This window comes from Centroberyx gerrardi, chromosome 6 (genome assembly GCF_048128805.1).
Source record: "Centroberyx gerrardi isolate f3 chromosome 6, fCenGer3.hap1.cur.20231027, whole genome shotgun sequence".
NCBI classification, from domain to species: Eukaryota; Metazoa; Chordata; class Actinopteri; order Beryciformes; family Berycidae; genus Centroberyx; species Centroberyx gerrardi.
In genome coordinates, this window is record NC_136002.1 from 20,243,703 (window position 1) to 20,262,134 (window position 18,432).

The 18,432-nt window shown below is 43.5% G+C and overlaps 1 protein-coding gene across 1 annotated transcript in view; it reads left to right on the forward strand.

Annotated features, from left to right (window-relative positions):
* ppp1r37 (protein phosphatase 1, regulatory subunit 37) overlaps nt 1-18,432 on the forward strand; it is a 41,974-nt gene that overhangs the window by 16,060 nt on the left and 7,482 nt on the right. Inside the window, exons 2-7 of the mRNA XM_071927932.2 lie at nt 3,814-3,911; nt 9,966-10,011; nt 10,213-10,313; nt 13,725-13,844; nt 17,075-17,225; nt 17,491-17,646. Of these exons, the coding sequence (XP_071784033.2) occupies nt 3,814-3,911; nt 9,966-10,011; nt 10,213-10,313; nt 13,725-13,844; nt 17,075-17,225; nt 17,491-17,646 (672 nt within the window). The remainder of the gene's footprint in view (nt 1-3,813; nt 3,912-9,965; nt 10,012-10,212; nt 10,314-13,724; nt 13,845-17,074; nt 17,226-17,490; nt 17,647-18,432) is intronic.

Here is an 18,432-nt window from a genome sequence, read left to right on the forward strand (position 1 = left end):
TTTGTGAAAAAAATTCATCCATTTATAGTTTATACTGTTTACACAGTATGAGTGGGGAAAAAAGTTTTTTTTACCACAGTATACAGTAAACGTGAGTTTTACGATTGGCGTTTATGCGAAGTCTCCTCACGTAATGCTTTCCCCATTCTTTCCGGTCACATCCTTCCCCTATGCAAGTGGCTCCATACTGAACGTTTTTTTGTTGAAATGCTTTATAGAAGAATCTCAAGAAAAAACTTTTAATTTTGTTGTAAAGCAGTTTGCCAGCTTATTTTTTTCTTTTTCAACAATTGCCACTAGTATCACACATTTTTAAATAAGGATTTCTCTGACAAAGCGGCCCAGCTTTCCTCCCACCCTACACTCAGAAAAGGTCAATAGGATAAATAACATTAAAATACTGTTGACAAAACTGTCTGCATTAGTAAACATGTTGGCCGATTCTTACCATCCTCTTAGCTTTGCAAGCTCTGATTCTCTGTCTGGGTCAGGCTTCATGGCAACTTGCTGATTTCACTAATTACTTCTCATGGTTGAACATGCAAGATAACTGGAGAAATCAGGCATAGGTGAGTTTCATTTTTGAAAACCTACCAAGGTTTCTGGTGAGAGTTTGGACATTTTATTTTATTCAATTTAGTCAAGTCCTTTTTTGTTTTCCCAAATTCCTGAAATAGCCCTGAAGCCTGTTATCAAATCAAGTTTGGGTAGATAAGACTTAAGACTGTGATGATAGCATCACTGAGTTGCAGCTGCAATTCAGTCACGGACGTTTACAAGAAGAATGTAGCAAATTGTCCTCTGGACTCAGTCTCCATTCACTCCCTTCAGAAATACCCTGTTTTGACGGCTGCTGCTTCCTCTCTTCATGTCTGAGCCAGCCTATCCACATCTGACCTACTGTGGTCCTTACTCTGTGTGTGTGTGTGTGTGTGTGTGTGTGTGTGTGTGACAGACCCAGGGCCTGCTGCTGGATCAAAGACCCAGACTGTTTTCCGTTTCGGTTGATGTTTGGTCTAGATCTAAAACAAGTGAAAGATGTGTCGTAGCCATTCTCATTGTATTCATGTGACGCTCCTAATCACCACTCTTTCTCTCCCTTTCCTTTCTCTCCCATACACACACACACACACACATTCTCCATTAACCTCAGACACACAACAATATTGTTCTCTAGCAGTGCCTTATAGCCGTGATCTGAAGTTAAGTTTTATTTAGACTGTGAGCAGCACAGTTGGTCAGACATATGCCCCTGCTTGACACAGTTAACCTTTGTCCTGAATATAGCCTCTATGCTTCTCTGTCCCACCAGCGGGTCATTCATTCTGACATGCGCGAACACACACACACACACACACATACACACACACACACACACAAACACACACAAACCGACAGATAGATTCAGCCTTCAAAATTGACATGCTGACATCTGCTACAGGCCAACAACATCCAGTGGTTCATGTTATTTGCTTATCACTTGACTGACTATATAAGAATAACTGGGAAACATCTTGCATTTAGGTTTCTTAGAGGCTGTGCAGAGCATGAAGTCACAAGTTTACTTTGCATGGTAATGCTGAAGCTTGTCTGGCTCCACCAAGTGTACAAAAGGATGGTGGTTGTTTTATATGTTGTTGAAATGTGTGTGTGTGTGTGTGTGTGTGTGTGTGTGTGTGTGTGTGTGTGTGGTTTTTGGAAACATTTTAATGATATTGATTCTGCTCAATCCAATCTGTTCAGTCACTAAACTGCACAGGGGGTGTTGGGAGAGGTAAGGGGGGGAGGGGACACACTGAGGGAGATGAAGGGGAAAGGAGACAAAGAGGAATGAAAAGTGAAGCGGACACACACTCACCTTGGCAAGAGCGATCAAAATGCTGACAGCAGCACAAAGTCAGATTCCTGTCTGGTGGGCATGCAGTACACACACACACACACACACTCACATACACACCAGCCCCATCTTATTACCTAGGAATCTATTCTACAGTAGATGCCTAGTTCGTTCTGTCTCTATCTGTAGGTCTAGCTGTCTTTCTCTCTACATGTATCTCTCTCCATACACAGTCCAAAATTAACACAAACCAAGCAGCAAATGCTGGTAAAATTTGTCTTGGTGTCACCCGCCACACTGGCCGGTAACTTATTGAATCAATGACATTTGAGTGCCTCGGATTAAATACAATCTTTGGCCTGTGACTGTTCCTAAACTTTATCCTTGCCCAAGCAACGTACACTGTCTCTGACCATGAGCAAATCAAATGAAATCAAAACGATGGCTCTGTGTCAGACAGGCTCCTGATTGGCTACCTGTTGTGCTGCTGTACACAAAGCAGTAATGTCTAAGCTTCTGCAAACTTTTCCTCCTGTTTCCCTGCTACCTGGATGGTTAACTAGCCTAACGTTACTTGAGGACTAATATCAAAATGGGAAATATTCTGTGCACACTAAGGATGTAACACTACATTCAGATAACAGTTCGATACGAGACACAATACTAGTTTGATATTATAACGATGTTTTGAGCAAAATCTGAATGAAGACAATTTTGACTGGCAAAAATTAAAAACTATTTATAGTTCTGATGGAAAACAAAAACAAAACTGCAAGGCTCCCTTACAACACTTGCAAACAGCTTTGTCTTGTCAGCTGTCTTGTTGCAGTTTTCTTCCTTAATTGGAAACCCAAAATGCTGCCAGGCAGCAGACTTAAAACTTGACTGAGCATCCTCAGTTTCAGTTTCGCCTGAGTTCATCTTGTCTCCTACTACATCTAAACAGCAGTGACTTCAGCAGGGCTCACCGGAAGCGTGATGACCGAAGCTAAAACTTGCTGGCCTTGTTCTCTCTTGTCAAAACAAACACACACAATCTATACATTTATATCATATTGCCGTTTATTTCTATGCACATGCGCGAGCTCTGTCCACCTGACAGCCCTCTGTTCTGTCGATGGAAAGAGAGACACAGAAGCATGGAGGTTTCGACGCGTCGGTCGACGCTTCCCGGAGGTTCCCGGGGGCACGGTGGCGTATGAGAAATACAAAGATTTACGAAGAAAAGGGAAAGAAAAAAAAAAAAAAAAAAAAAAAAAGGGTGCGACCAAATCATGTGCTGGTGCGACCAACTGAGAAAGTTGGTAGCACCAGTGCTACCAGTGGAAAAGTTAGTCTGGAGCCCTGCTACTGCACACACATACAAGTGCCACTCCTCAACTCTCTGCATGCCTACATACATATTTTTTCTCTCTCTCTCTCTCTCTCTCTCTCTCTCTCTCTCTCTCTCTGTCTCTGTCTCTGTCTCTCTCTCTCTCCCTCTGTCTCTCTCTCTCTCCCTCTGTCTCTATCTATTCTAGTGCCGCTCTTCAGCTCTCAGCAGAGTCTCTCAGATCTAGAACAATGGGTCTGAATGTAGCTCAGTCATCTGACTGGAGTTAGCCCCACCATGGTCTGGGGCGGCTGACCCACACACAGACTGAGAACAATACTTTCTTTTTTTTCAAACTTAAGTAGGTGGCGACTTTTTAAGGGTTAAAATCTGCTCTGACAAGAGAGCGCTCCTCCAAGGCAGACACACCACAACACAAACAGGCCACTTAAAAAGAAACCATTCTCTAACCTGACATCCTTATGCTAATAGATTACAAGTGTCATGTTTTTTCTCTGATTCCACTGTGAGTGTGTGTGTGTGTGTGTGTGTGTGTGGGGGGGGGGGGGGGAGGGGTGCATTTGTCCTCTTAAAGAGAGACAGAGATAAACTGAGAATCTGCCAAAAAAAAAGCAGTGCTAACCTTGTTCTCTGTGTTTTGCAGCCCAGAATGTGACAGTGGAGGAGATTCTCTCTGCCTATCGACAGGCCTGTCAGAAGCTCAACTGCAAACCCATCCCCAAAGTGCTCAAACAGATACAGGTGAGGCTCGACTAAACACAAACGCAAACAAACGGCTACAGAAGAGCCAGATCAACACACACACACCCACACAGTGTTGTAGTCAACCTGACACTGACCCATTCACAACTAGCCTTGACACCTAGTCTCTCTTGATTGATATTTTTTGTTTTGTTTTGTTATGCTAATACAGTGTCCGCTGATGGGACAGGAGGAATGTTTTTATTTCACCCAATGGGAGATGCCACTGGATGAAGAGACTATTATCGCTGGTGTAACATTTCTAGTTGTGATTTGTTCCATTTTTGTATAGCCCACAGGTTTTTGCTGTTTATTTCTATACCTTTTTTATTCTTTCTTTTTTTTCGAGCCTGTGCTGCTGCGATAAGGACTTAGACTGAATGGTACAACACGCTCTACTGGTTGAGCCACCGGAGCGCCCCGATTCTTGATATTGGATGCAGTTTATAGATTTATGGATGTTGCTAATCTTTTTTGAGTGTTGATTAACCTTTTGACTGTCATACCCTGTCACCTGGATGGTCTTTTTACCTCACTAGGTGCTGATTTACCTTCGCCCTATGATTGGACCATCTTATTTCCTGTTCCCCTAAATACACAGGCCCAATTATAATGTTTATTCAGATACCTGAGGAAGGTCACTTGACTGAAACAATGTGTCTTGAAATAGTGAAGACAGTGTGTGGGAGTCTACAGATTTTGATTTCACCCAGTGGGAAATGCAGATTTTTAAAAACAATGTCAGTTAAATGTTGATGAATGAGGGCAGTTGAATTTGAAATTATACTATTGGCTGCCTCTAGGGGAACCTTCATAATCCCTTGTCAAATCCCCTGGCAGAGTTGCAAGCCATCACAGCCCTAACTTGCTGAACTGCTGTGGATCAGTCCAGGAGCACCCAGTAGAGAGGGGGGTTCTTTTCCCAGCAAGGGTGGTTGTTACTCCAGCAGGCAGAAGGGCGTTTCATGTTATTCATTTTCTGGCCTTTTTTGTGGCTGTTCTGGGTTAGTCAGCACGGTCATGTGTGCCGTAATCCCTCTGTATAAGCAGTTCTTAAAATCCAGTAGGGAAAGCCTCAGGGCTGTTTGTTTTTATATTGCTGCCTACCTCGTGTCTGTGTACGTGCGTTTGTGCAAACGCATGCAAGCACACTTGATGTGTGCGGGGATTGTGGACACGTTCAAGTGTTTCCTCCTATGTGGCCATTGTTTCTGCTAAAATCCCACTGCATTTGAGACTTTGCTTTGTTTTGGTCACAGAGAAGAGAGAGGAGGCGAAACAATGAATGAATGGGCAAAGAAACCCACAAGGCTTTTTTTGACCTCAAATGACTCCCCCTGTGGCTAACATGGAAAAGAGGGAAGACTGACTGTACTGGCGACTGGCCTGTTGCTCTAATGCTATCAAATGCTCCAGTGAATACCAAGTCTTAATGATGCTCAAAGCATGATATTAGATAATGGTTTTTGAGCCATTTTTGAGCCAGGAGAGAGGCACAGAAACATGGAGAAAAAGTAAAGAATGTTTGGCTTTACAAAGGTCTAGGTGATGTGAGTACTGGGAAAACAGATCAAAGATTATAGATGATGAGATTAAATGGCATCTAGGCTAGTATTTACTCAAGTGCTAAACCCTCAAGACGGGCCACCCCTCATCAAACAGACACACACCTTATGCACATGCAGACAGCACACTGACTTACAAACCTCCATTCTTACCTTCGCAAACAGTCAAACAAAATAGTAAATTTACCTTCCCTATTGTTTAAATGTACAGTTACAGGGAGTAACCCTACAGAGTAATGAGGCCTTCCTGCAGAGTGTCAATGAAAGGTTGGAAGCAGGTTTCAGGTTTCTTGGTCCTTTGTGACCTGAGGAGGCAAGAGGTCTTGGTCCTGCATCTAGACAATGAATCCAACCACAGCATTTTCTGTTATCAGTCTAGACGGAGATAAAGATGGTACTTTCAAGTACGTGTAGGTGAAACACAGGTATTAACCATAAAACTTCCAATAAAGACCGAGTGTCAAATAGTGGCCGGATCTAACAATAGCCGGGGAGTGTTGTATGTGTGCATAGATAAAGGGCTAAATATAAAAAATATAGCAGAATTTCCAGAGATGAGTCTATATTCATACAATATTTATAGCCTAAAATATCTTTAAAATTACTCAAATAACTCAAAATATGTTATGAAAATTATGTTGAATGTAGTGGAACACGCTGACATGTTTATCTCACTGCCATAGATGCAGGTAGCGTTACGAAAGCCTTAAAATTCATTATGCAAACATAACTCTGCTGCTTGGATCGTCATTCAGCATTGCTCCTTTGTTTGCTCCTACGTTTGTTAGTCAATACGTGACAGAGAACTTTTTGTATTTACTCTTGTGGCTTTGGCAGTTTTTGTTTGATTGCGCTTTGATTGATTCTTTATTTGGAAGACGGATGACCGGTATGTTCTGGTAGCCAACTGGTATGTTACCATGAATAAATCACATTTTTTGATGAAGTAGTAAATTGTTTTTCTTAAATATATCAACCACATATTCAGCAGTAGTAGAAGCAGTAGTAGTAGTATCTGGTATCAGTTGCCCATAGCAGTATTATTTTTAGGCTATAGGTCTAAAAAGGCAATGGTATAAATTTGAGCAGCACAATTCTTTACAGAATACCAGTAAATTCAGTCACTTATAGGCATACCGGGTACTGTGGACCTGCCAAAAGAAATAATGGGCTGTTTCTAATAATAGCCTCTCTATAATAAAGGCTTGGTGCTCTCTTTTGTTGAGGTAAATAAAGGCCCCAGCCATTATTGGAAGTTTTACGGTAGATCAGGTAACTGCCTTTTGAACTGTGGGTGTGCAAGTTCATGTGTATCTGCTTGTGTCTTAATGTGTGAGTGTGAGTGTGTGTGTGTGTGTGTGTGAGAATGTCCTGTCACCAGACTGAGTCTCCCCTAGTGAGAGTGGCAGGACAGAGGCGTTGGCAGAGCTTGCCTTTGCAGCAGGGACACATTAGCACTGTCTCCTGTTTGTTCTGTCGCACACTGCTGCACCCAACACACACTCCATGACCCTTCACTGGGCCCCTCCGGCGGAGCTTCGCACACACACACGCACACACACACACACCTGCATGTGTGTCTCTGTTTGAGAGTGATGATGGTGATGCAAGGCAAACCCCAAATGGCATCACATCTGTGATGTGAGAGACTCAGCAAAGAAATCCCTCCCGACCTCCTCCTCACACACTAGATCAGCTGAGAGAGAGAAGTTGGTCTGACATCACGGCTACTTGTGGAAAGACACACCAATGTGCTAAGCTGCTGCTCTGCTCTGTGCTGCTGTGGGCCTCGTTTAGACCTATGATCTGGGTAAATTTCCACTGGGAGACGACTGGCTGGGGAGTCATCATCGTCTCTCTCCCTCTCTCTCCCCCCTTCCCTCCATCACCCTCTGCTTTTTCCTCTTCATGACTCCACATCTTTTCTTTTCTACATCTTTTTATCTTGTCTTTTTTCATATATGCGCTGTCTGGCCTCTGTCTCTCTCCCCCTCTCCCTTCCTCCCTCCCCTGTAGTCTGTGGTCCACTACAGCCCCCTCTCGTTTCTGCTTAGTCATCCTTGGAATAACCCAGCCATATAAACAGGCTAGTCAAACCAAATGACTGTCCAGAGAGGGGGGGGGAAGGGGGGGGCAGTAAGAAAAGTTCAGCCATTTACTGTTTTTTCCTTGTCGCTGTAAATACTTTCTTTATTAAGTCCAACTGGACTGTACACGTGGCAGCTTTCCAGGGGCCCTACAGGTTCTGTACATTTAAGGGCAGTTGTGTCTATGTGTTTGTACGGGCGAGTGTTTGGCTGCTATGTGTTGAATGCCTGCTCCTCAGTAACCCCTGCCAGAGTCTTAAGACCTGGACACTTGGCAGCCTTGTGTCACATTTCTGCCGCTGCAATTCCCTAAGAGACAAGTGGTTTCCCTATTACACAATCCCTCACACGCAGGCAAAAGGTGCACACTTGCTTTCTCAAAATACACAGAAACACACGACTTTCCTTAAATGGTAGCGCAGTATCTGTGGAGTAAGACTTTTGCTGCACATGCCACATACTCGCACATCAACGCTTTCAGACTTGGCGACATCCACATACTGTGCTGACACACACTCCTTTTGTGCCATGAAAGCCTGTGTGCAGAGCACAGACATATCGGGTTGCTTATTCATAGTCCTTCCCCCCCAGACAAAGACATAGTAGGGAGGGAAGTGGAGGGCCAAACGGTCCGAAAAGGCCGTTCAGGGCCACATAGAGTCCACTAACAACAGGCCACAGCAAAACCTTCTCACATGCACATGTACTTGTGCTCGATGGCCTCCTAACTCTTCTATCACACCCAGACGTCATATTGTTTTCTTGATTTCAATTTCAATGTTATTATGTAAGGGAAATTGAGTTTGCAGAAAGAGTTTACAGTAAAACCACATAATAAAAACAATAAAAATGTATAACGAATAACAAGTCACCACAGCATAACACGCAAGACCAGACAGGGAATCAATAGCTTGGTATAGTGTAATACAGGGTCCCCAGCCCCCAACATATACACACACACACACCGAGACCACAACTCATGCAAATGTACACTGTGCACTATTTTTGCCTCTAGCAGCTCTGTCAGAGTCGTATTTGCACTGATAAAGATATTCTCGCTGACAGGTGCCTAACTCAACTGGAGGCGAAGATTGACTTGCTGTTAAATTGCCCAAAATGTGCGTGTCTGCTTGTGTTCAGATAGTCAACACCACCTGAAGGCTAAAGGGCAACCAGGCTTTTTGCAGTAGACCATATTTCAAAACAAACATCGTGGAAAATACTGTCGAAAGGTCATTGTTTACCATACTTTCGCATATTATGCCGGTTCCACAGACCAATTCAGACAGTTTCAAAGACCACAGCCTTTGTTAACTGAATTATCTTTGAAGTGACTAACCCACAAATGCAATATTTAGTCTCACTGTTTCTTACACCAGTCCTACCAGTATGACAACACAGCTCATTAAATGCGGCATTTGATTACCAACAGATCTTTTCACATCAAGCGCCCATAGTGTGATACATTACAACAAAATTGAATACTATTGACTTGAACAAATTGGAAGCCGTTACGTCACACAGGAGGCCATGAACTCTGATGTACTAGCAAGCTTCAGTATGTTAGGCTTGCACACAGATAACTGATGGCAGTGTGGCACGAGCGTGGAGGTTATGGAGTTCATGCTGAATGGGCTGGGCAGTGCAGTGGAGAGGGATTTGCTGGTACATAGTTTCGAGGACAGCTCTCTCTGTGTGTGTGTGTGTGTGTGTGTGTGTGTGTGTGTGTGTGTGAGAGAGTGAGTGTGAGTGTGTTTTCACCAGGTCAAGGGGTTACATATCTCTCCACCTTTTCGATGTGTTGATGGTCTGATGTCAGGCTGCGTCACAAGATAGAAAAGAGGGCCATCACACAGGGAGGGATACACATACACACAAAAATACACACATATACACACACACACACTGAGCAGTATAGGCACAGGTTAATGAAGCCACTGGCAAGCAGGATGGGTTCACAGTTTGAATGGTCATGGCACATTTACGAATTGGCACAGCCCCTCTTATCTAGTATGCTGTTCATATCTAAACTGCCATCCCCGGGACTCGCTGTTCACACTGTTGCAAAATGGTTGCTGCTGCAGTACTTCCTAGCAGACCTCACCAGCGGTACCAGAACCCACCAGCACACAGGGACACACACACACACACACACGCACCCTGAGTGTGTCCTGCAGATGCTTTTCTTTGCAGCAGAGGTTTATCTTAGTTTACACAGGATCTGTATTTTATCCCCCATGCTGATTGATTCCATGCACTCCTGCGGGATGTAAAAGGTTCACCATTTAAAAAGCAAAGTTTGTTTCCATGGTGAAATACACAAACTCAACTGTGTGCAGCTCCCTGGGTATTTTTTTTTTTTTTTTCGTTCTTACTTACGCTGCTTCTTTTTGTTTCTGTAGGAACTGAAAGACCTGACCCAGCGAAATGAATGCTTAGACCTAAAAGGTAAGCACAAAAAAAACCACTCAGACACTCACACATGATAGTACATTTTTAGGCTTTTTTGGCTTTGGAATCAACAGGCATTGGAAAGAGACATTTTCATATTGGGAGATTGATTACTATTTTGATGAACTTCATTTGACACCAGAACATATTGTGTGTTATTGCTAAATGGTGAATTGACTTGTGTGTTTGTCTGTCCAGGTGAGAAGCTGGACTACAAGGCATGTGAATCCCTGGAAGAGGTTTTGAAGAGGGTCCAGTTTAAAGTGGTGGACCTAGAGCAAACCAACCTGGATGAAGATGTAAGAGGATCCCATCTTTCACATCCTTCATTCCTCCCAGTCCATCCTGCACACCTATATCTTTCATCTTTCTGTCGCCTCTCCTTCTCTCTCATCTCTCACCCTCTTCCACTGTTACTTTAGTCCCCTTTCCGATCCTCTCTCCCACTCTTACTGCACTAGCAGGATGTGGAGTGTTTGTCATGGTTTTTCTGATTACTGCAGATGTCAGTGTGTGTAAACACCATTAGGGAGGTTTGGGTTCTAGACACGCACAGACAGAGACAGTGCAGCACTGTAGAGCGGAGGCACACCGGCCCTGACCACTTCCCATCACACACAGCTCCAAATATATGTTGCAACGGCCTTGAGGCTATGTATCACACACAGACTTGAAGCCCCGCTTTAAGCCCCATCCAGATGGGATTAGTTTCTCCACAGTAAGTAGGGTAATTTTAATTATTACTTGAGCTACTTGTTAATTTCAATCCTGTCCGGAGCGACCATGTCAATGATTTTCCCCCTCACCCCCAGTATTAATTTTGTCCCCATTCGCCTACTGTTTTTTCAGCACACTTGTAGGTGGTCTGATAATTCTAGTCTTGTCTGGGGAGACGTGCGTTTCAACCCATTTGCAGATGATTTGAGTGGCAGTCGTGTTACTGCCTGATTGTCAATGAATGCACAATTTTATTTTTGTCTGTGAAAGTGAAGACGGGCTGACATGGAAGCGCTTGAGGAGGCTTTTGCTAATTTAACTGGTACAAACCCACATACAAATGCACTCCTTGGGAGCCAATAAAAGGTAGGCATAAGTTAAAGTCCATCAGGAGAGCTGTATCCTACAAGCTGCTACGATGGGCTGTTGTAATGAGAGCTACAGGTCAAGTCTATCTGTAGCCTCACCAGGGCTTAATTTTTTGGAACCACTGTGGAGGTGACATCCATACCCTTTATCATACTAATCAAATGCCTATCTATTAAAGGCACATTGTATAATTCATTAGGCAGAAAATATGCCTAGCCTAACTTGGCCTGTAGGTAAGACTATCCAGTAATGTTTTAACAAACCCCAGACCCATAATTCATAACAGCTTTCTTTGATATAATAATATATTACCAGGGTGGCACGGCGGCTCGGTTGATATCACTATCGCCTCACAGCAAGAGGGACCTGGGTCTGACTCCCAGCCCCGGCCCTTCCTGCAACAATGAATAGATGAAAATGATATGACCACTCACACTGCCTGAACTGGGTCCATGATATTCCTGGCTGAATCAGTCCCCAAGTTGAACACATTTGACCCAGTTGCATCCTGGAATATCTTATCATACTTGGCACCTCAGTGTAATTTGCCACTGGCTAAAAACCATCCGGAGTGATGAGTAAAATAAGTAAGTAAAAAATCTAGAGCAAATCACCGACTGTTTTTTGCCAAACTAAAAGGTCACCTGGTAGTGGAAATCCACTTCATCTGTCTCTGTAATATAGTAATGTGTTACGTTTTTGGCAGCCAACAGACATAAGCGGAAGTGAAGATCATGATGCTTTACATCCAGTAATTTAAGGGAATTTACAGGGACCTTTTATCCCGTATGAATGGTCCTCTGGAAAAACACAAGAGACAACTGATCCAGTTGATTAGGGCTAAAGTCATAGTCTTTACACATAAAAACACACACTATCGGTATTCATGTTTGTAAGTCACCATGCAGGCTTTTCTTACTGATACACAAAGCAAAATGCAAGCAGCTATTTATCCATTCAAGTACAATACAGTTCACGTAACCAGCTACCTTTTGAAACACATATTTGTATTAGATAATGCACATGCAGCCCAGACACACACTCACACCCAAGCTTAGCATAATACAAACGGAGCGAGCGCATGGTCACATACACACTGTTGTCCCCACATGGAACACTGCCCTGGAAATGTCAATGAAGTGGTTGAGTGAGTCAGTCACTGAGTCACCGCAGCGCAGCATCCCGGTCTGAGACGAGCGTCTCGCCCCGGGCTGGGTCAAAATGAGAAGTGGTGATGGAGGAGAGGAAAACACTGAGAAAGTGGGGCTAGTCAAGCTGAGAGTGGAGCAAGCTGGGATACAAGATAAATGGAATCTGGGGTCAGAAGATGGGTTGGTGGTTGTAATAGGTGTGGGAAATAGGGATGGCTTGATTTGGCTGAGTTCTGTGTCTGCAGCAGTGGTGCTGTGTTAGGACTGATGTGGGGAGACAAAAGGAGTGGAAACGCTCTGTGAATGGTAGTTTAAGGGGCATGGGGAGGAGCAGGCGTTGGGGAGTGCTAACAGACTGGCTTTTATTGGTCTGGATGTGACTCATCTCCCCCACCCTGTAGATAAACACACACTCGCGTATACACACTAATGTCTCCCAATATACACAGACACACACACGGAGGGGAAGAGGTTGTGAGACTGTGTGGCAGAGCCGTGCAGCAGCCTGCCTGATTTCGTCTCCCTGTCGTCACTCCTCATCAGCCTCAGTGGAAGATGCACTCAGATGCTCTCATACTCCATTTTAATCTGCTAGTCACATACTGCAACTGGCTGCGCAGGGGCAATCCATCATTGGCTGATTATTTTGTTGTTGTTTGCCCTTGCTTTTAGATAATGCTGAGTCACAGGTAGGGAGGGACACAGAATCCACATGAGCACTAATGAGCCAATAGCTCATTTTGGCTATTATAATATGCAAATTTTTGTTCATGAGCGATAGGCATATTGTGATGAAATAAGGGAGGCTAATGGAAAAATACAGAGAGAAGCTAAATCAGCAGCCATCATTTTTGATGCGGCGTCATCAACAGCTTTTAATTTCATTACATAACCAGCGTGTCAATGATTGATTAGAGGAAGGAAGATTCCCCCCATTGAGATTTAATCTGTCTATTCAGTCAGGCCCTACCATTTAGGAACCCTCATTACCATAACTTCACTTAGGCCATATGTTTCAAAAATATTTTTCAGCTTGTAATGAATGGAGTTCATCAGAGAGTATTATGTCTAGAAGCAAAGAACTCTTAAAACTATTCATTTGTACATGTGCACTATTTCATATCTTGCTGAATATTTGCAACCATTGACAGTAGACAAGAGAACTTCTCCTTGCAGCTCTAGTCTCTGCATCCCCACCCCTAGGCCCTCATGGAAACGTCCCAGCAGGTCTCACCTACCCTGAGGGGCCGTTACCGGGGCAACCGCAGCTGCTCTCAACACTGCCAAGGCTGTATCTCTTAACATCCTTCTATCTTCAGGTTTCATAACAGTTTGCAGAACACCAATGTACTTTGTCATAAACAGTAGGATTTTTTTTCTTCCAACTGTTACATTTGAACCTGAAATTACATCATGTTCAATACGTCTCTCCTCTTCTTCTCTTTGGCTTCTGTCTCTCTCTCTGCCTCTCAGGGTGCATCAGCTCTGTTTGACATGATCGAATACTACGAGTCGGCCACACACCTCAACATCTCCTTCAATAAGCACATCGGCACCCGAGGATGGCAGGCCGCAGCTCACATGATGAGGAAGGTGAGAGATCATGCCCCCCCCCCCCACACACACACACACACACACACACACACACAAAGGCATAGTAGTGTCTGCAGAGAAATGCAGGTGGGATAGGAATGGGACGGGGTGAATGAAGTGGGTGGAACGAGATGGGATGAGAAGGATGATGGCTGTTCACCCAAATGTAAAATGGAAGAAGGGGCCATGGACCACACTGGACTGTGTGTGTTTGTTGTCCTCCCTCAGAGAGAGAGATGGAGAAAATATGAAACAGCTCTTCATCCTCAAGCCCAAACTGTGCAGTATCACACATTCTGTCTTTAGGCTTTTAGTCGTTTTATGATGTCAAAATGCTTTGGTATGCATGTGTGCAGGCCAAAAAAATGGCATTAGGTATTAAAGTCATCGGTCTCAAAAGCTTTTGACTTGAGGCCCTGTCAAGTCCTCTCCTCCTAAAACCTACTTCTTAATGTCAGCTTTGTGCCCAGGGGGAAGGCAGAGGAGCTCCCGATTTTCTGTGGGTGCTGTCTGATACTGGCTGAGCCCGGGTCGGTGCACCCACACCGTTCTGTCAGCACTCTGACATAAGGGTCTGTCCTGCCTAGCTTGCTATTCCAAAGTCACGCTTTTGCCCTTTTACCGTGTTCTTTGAAGTCAGTCCTCACCGTTCAGAATTCAAAATGGGGGGCGTCCTGGTGGATCAGTGGTCTAAGGCGCAAAAACCACAATAACCTGGGTTTGAATCTGGAGCAGGACCTTTGTCGCATGCCATCCCCCTCTCTCCTCCAACCTTTTTTGTCTCTCTTCACTATTATCTGTCTGATAAAGGCCTAAAAATATAATCTTAAAAAAACAAAAGAATTCAAAATGGGTTGTCAGACAAATGTATTCAAATATCACCCAAAGACTATAATCTCGGGCTGCTGCAATAAATGAATACTCCAATAATCACGATTATAGGAGCCAACTGCAATTATTTTGTATGACCATTGACGTCAACTTTCAAATAACAGCAAATGTGTTCGCGCATTGGTCAAATTTTATATCCCGTCGCCCCCTAGGTCATTACTTTGATTTGGATCTTGCTGCCTGTGAAATAGCCCAAATCTCCGTGCAGGCAGGTGTGGAGAGGTTAACTGGATGTGGAGATAAACCCCATGGAAACTAATTTCACACGTATGATTACTCACATACCTTCAAAGTAATAGTGTGATGAGGCGCACAGAGTTCCTGGACACAAAACATGGGATGTCTGTGGAAGAACTGAAAGCGTTCATTGTGCTTCTGTATTTCTGTGAAATATATGCTGTAAAAACATGGATATCAACAGCTACTGGTCAGAAAACTTTAAACAGACTTCTTCCAGACAAACCATGCCAAGGAACCGCTTCAGAGAAATCCTGCGAGATTAAATCTTTCTTTCCACGAAGGATTTAATTGACTGGGCTTATTATATACATATCCATGTTGGACATTAAGCAAATCTCATCCATCTTGGATATTTCCTATAATTTAATACTGTATAATACTGTAAGGTATAGGAGGAAATGCGAGATGAGTGCACACGTAAAAACACATTCCAAGAATTCCTTGCAGTAAATTCTATATGATAGAAGAAATATGTCATGTTTTTATATACCTTACACTTTGTTGCTGTTTATCATTTAACTGCTTAGTTCTTTTTGGTGTTTTGTTAATTCAAGTGCTTTTGGCGATGTGCCTGTAATATGTTATACAATCAAATAATGGCTACGCCTCCATTTTCCCCCAGTGTATATATATTGTCATATTTCAGGAATAGAAATGTAGACACTAGTTTGGTTGTTATTTTTATGATTTTTATTTTACAGCATGATGTTGTATTTCCTTTGTACATTATGTTATTAGATTGCTGTGGATGCTGACATCAGCTGTAGCGCTGTGCAGCCTGTTGGTGTCTTCGCTTGACTGAAGGCGATTCAAAGTCCGCTCATTCTAGTGTGTGCGCACAAACGCTCTGAAGTCTACAGACACTCTCCTCCCTTGGTCTGACATTATCATTGCAGTGTAGCACAGTGAGCAACATGGATCACACTGCAAAGCCACATACGACTTCGCCGATCAGCACATTATTTATTTTTAATATTGGGACCTATTTATTTGTTATTTCATGTGCTCATTTCATTACTCACTCTCCTTGGGGGAAAAAAGACAATTAAATCATTAATCGCAATTATTTGTGAGACGGTAGTCATCATTAAAAAATTTCAGGATCACCACAGCCCCACTGTAATCTCACCTGTGACTGTGTGATATCTGTCTGATTTGTCGTCGGATCAGTGTTATGCCCAAAAGGCATTTCCCCTGGTTACACGCGTTGATGAGTGTCTGATGAGTGATGAGGCTTGTATATTTCAGAAGAACTGCCTGGAGACACCACTCACACCCTCCAGCTTGCAGACTGTTTGTGTCTGAGCTTGTCAATAAAAGACTGGAGCTCATTTCAGCAAAGCCCAATAGATTTTTTATGCACAAATGCTTTGGCAACCACCTATCTTTGAATCCCTGAGGTGAAGCCTTGGATTAAGCAGACGAAGGCCCATATTTCACTGCCTCTGGCCGGTCTGCATGAAGGCTGTGCACAAACACGTCATCATCTTCATCATTCACATCTGCGCATTTGAGGATAATGGTGTATGTTTTATGTATCAGGTCTGATAATGCTCTTAGCTGGCATTGTGACGCGAGTCCTCAGTTTACCACAGCAGCTCAGATTACAGGTAATGGGAGGTCCTGGATTAGGATGGAGAGCAGAGGCATCCAGCTAGAGGATAGAGGGTGCAGAGGTGGAACGTGGTGTGTGTGTGTGTGTGTGTGTGTGTGTGTGTGTGTGTGTGTGTGTGTGTGTGTGTGTGTGTGTGTGTGTGTGTGTGTGTGTGTGTGTGAGCCAGATGTTTTGAGGATATTACTGCAAGATGTGTTTTCATTCAGTGCGTGCTTGCATGAGAGATAAACTTATCTCTGTCGTTACTCCACCTGTATTTTCTGTTCCTATTACACTTTTAAGAATCACATGTGATTGTTCTCATCGTGGTTATGAGGACATTATTTCACACACTATTACAGTTTTATAGATGCTGATGTATTCCACCTTTCTCTGTGACATGTACATTTCTAATTTCCATGTGTGCGCTTGTGTGTATGCATATAAAATTGTTTGTGTCTCTGTGGTTGTTTCTAATCATTTGCGTATCTGTGTCTCCCCTCAGACAAGCTCTCTGCAGTATCTTGATGCCCGTAACACCCCTCTGCTGGACCACTCGGCCCCATTTGTGGCGCGGGCCCTCCGGATCAGCGGCAGCCTGGCAGTCCTCCACCTGGAGAACGCTGGCCTGTCTGGCCGACCTCTCATGTTACTGGGTAAGACGGGCGGAGTGCCAGGGGGATGACGGGAGGGACAGCAAGATGCGTACAAGGGGAAAGAGGAGGGTTCTCTCTTTCAAAGCCAGGCTTCAATTAAGTGTTCTATCTGACTGAATATACAATTTGAATCCCTGACTCTGTTTCTCTGTCCCTGACTTCCTTTATTTTTTTCCCCTAACCTCTTCTCCTCATTCCCACTCCTCTTCCTCCCCCATCTCCCTCTCTTCCCTCGTCTTCCTTATCTTCTTTTTTCTCTGTCCAGCCACGGCTCTGAAGATGAATATGAACCTGCGGGAATTGTACCTGGCAGACAACAAGCTGAACGGCCTGCAGGACTCGGCCCAACTTGGCAACTTGCTCAAGTTCAACTACAACATCCAGATCTTGGACCTGCGCAACAACCACATCCTAGACTCTGGTAAGCAGGATTGATGGAACGCCAGTACACGGCACTAAATCTTTTTATAATGTTGCATGCTTCCTCAAGGGAGAATTGTTCTATAAAGAAGATTTGTTAACCCTGCGCGCACCTCAATGTCTTCTCACAAACTCAGATGTGATGACACTTTATTGATCCCTGAGGTCATTGCAACAGCAAAAGTAATAGAAGTCAATAGAGAAAAAACTCAAGTGGAGTATAAGCAGCACATACATATAAAGCAATATAACAAATAAGCAATAAAAACAGTAAAAGAATAATAAAACAATAAAGCAATGAAACAGAATGTGAACAATGCACATCATGTGCAAATGTGTATTGAATTACCACTGAGAGGGCCGTGTATGTGTACATAAAGTGTTGTGGCTTGCAGACTAGTGCAATAAAGGAAAGTATGCCCTTACAACATATATTACAGAATGTGCCTCCGGATACGTGCATTACCAACTATCCTATGTAACAAAGCTCCTGGACGGAGGAACCATGTGTACAGAGGAACACAGAGAAAAAGGCAGTGTGCAAAACACATGTGCCTCATCTGTTCAGAGTATCACTATTATTAGAACAGGACAAGCTAGTTATTGTGAAAGAGTTAGGTATTAATCTCTGTCCCTCTCTTGCTATGTTTGATAACTTGGCTTCATTTTAAGTTTAGACCTCTATTACTATATCAGATTAGAAACTATACTGATCAAAGTGGATAACAGTATTACATCATGGCTTGTTTTTTTGTTTTGACTTAGTGATATAATTGTGACTATTGAA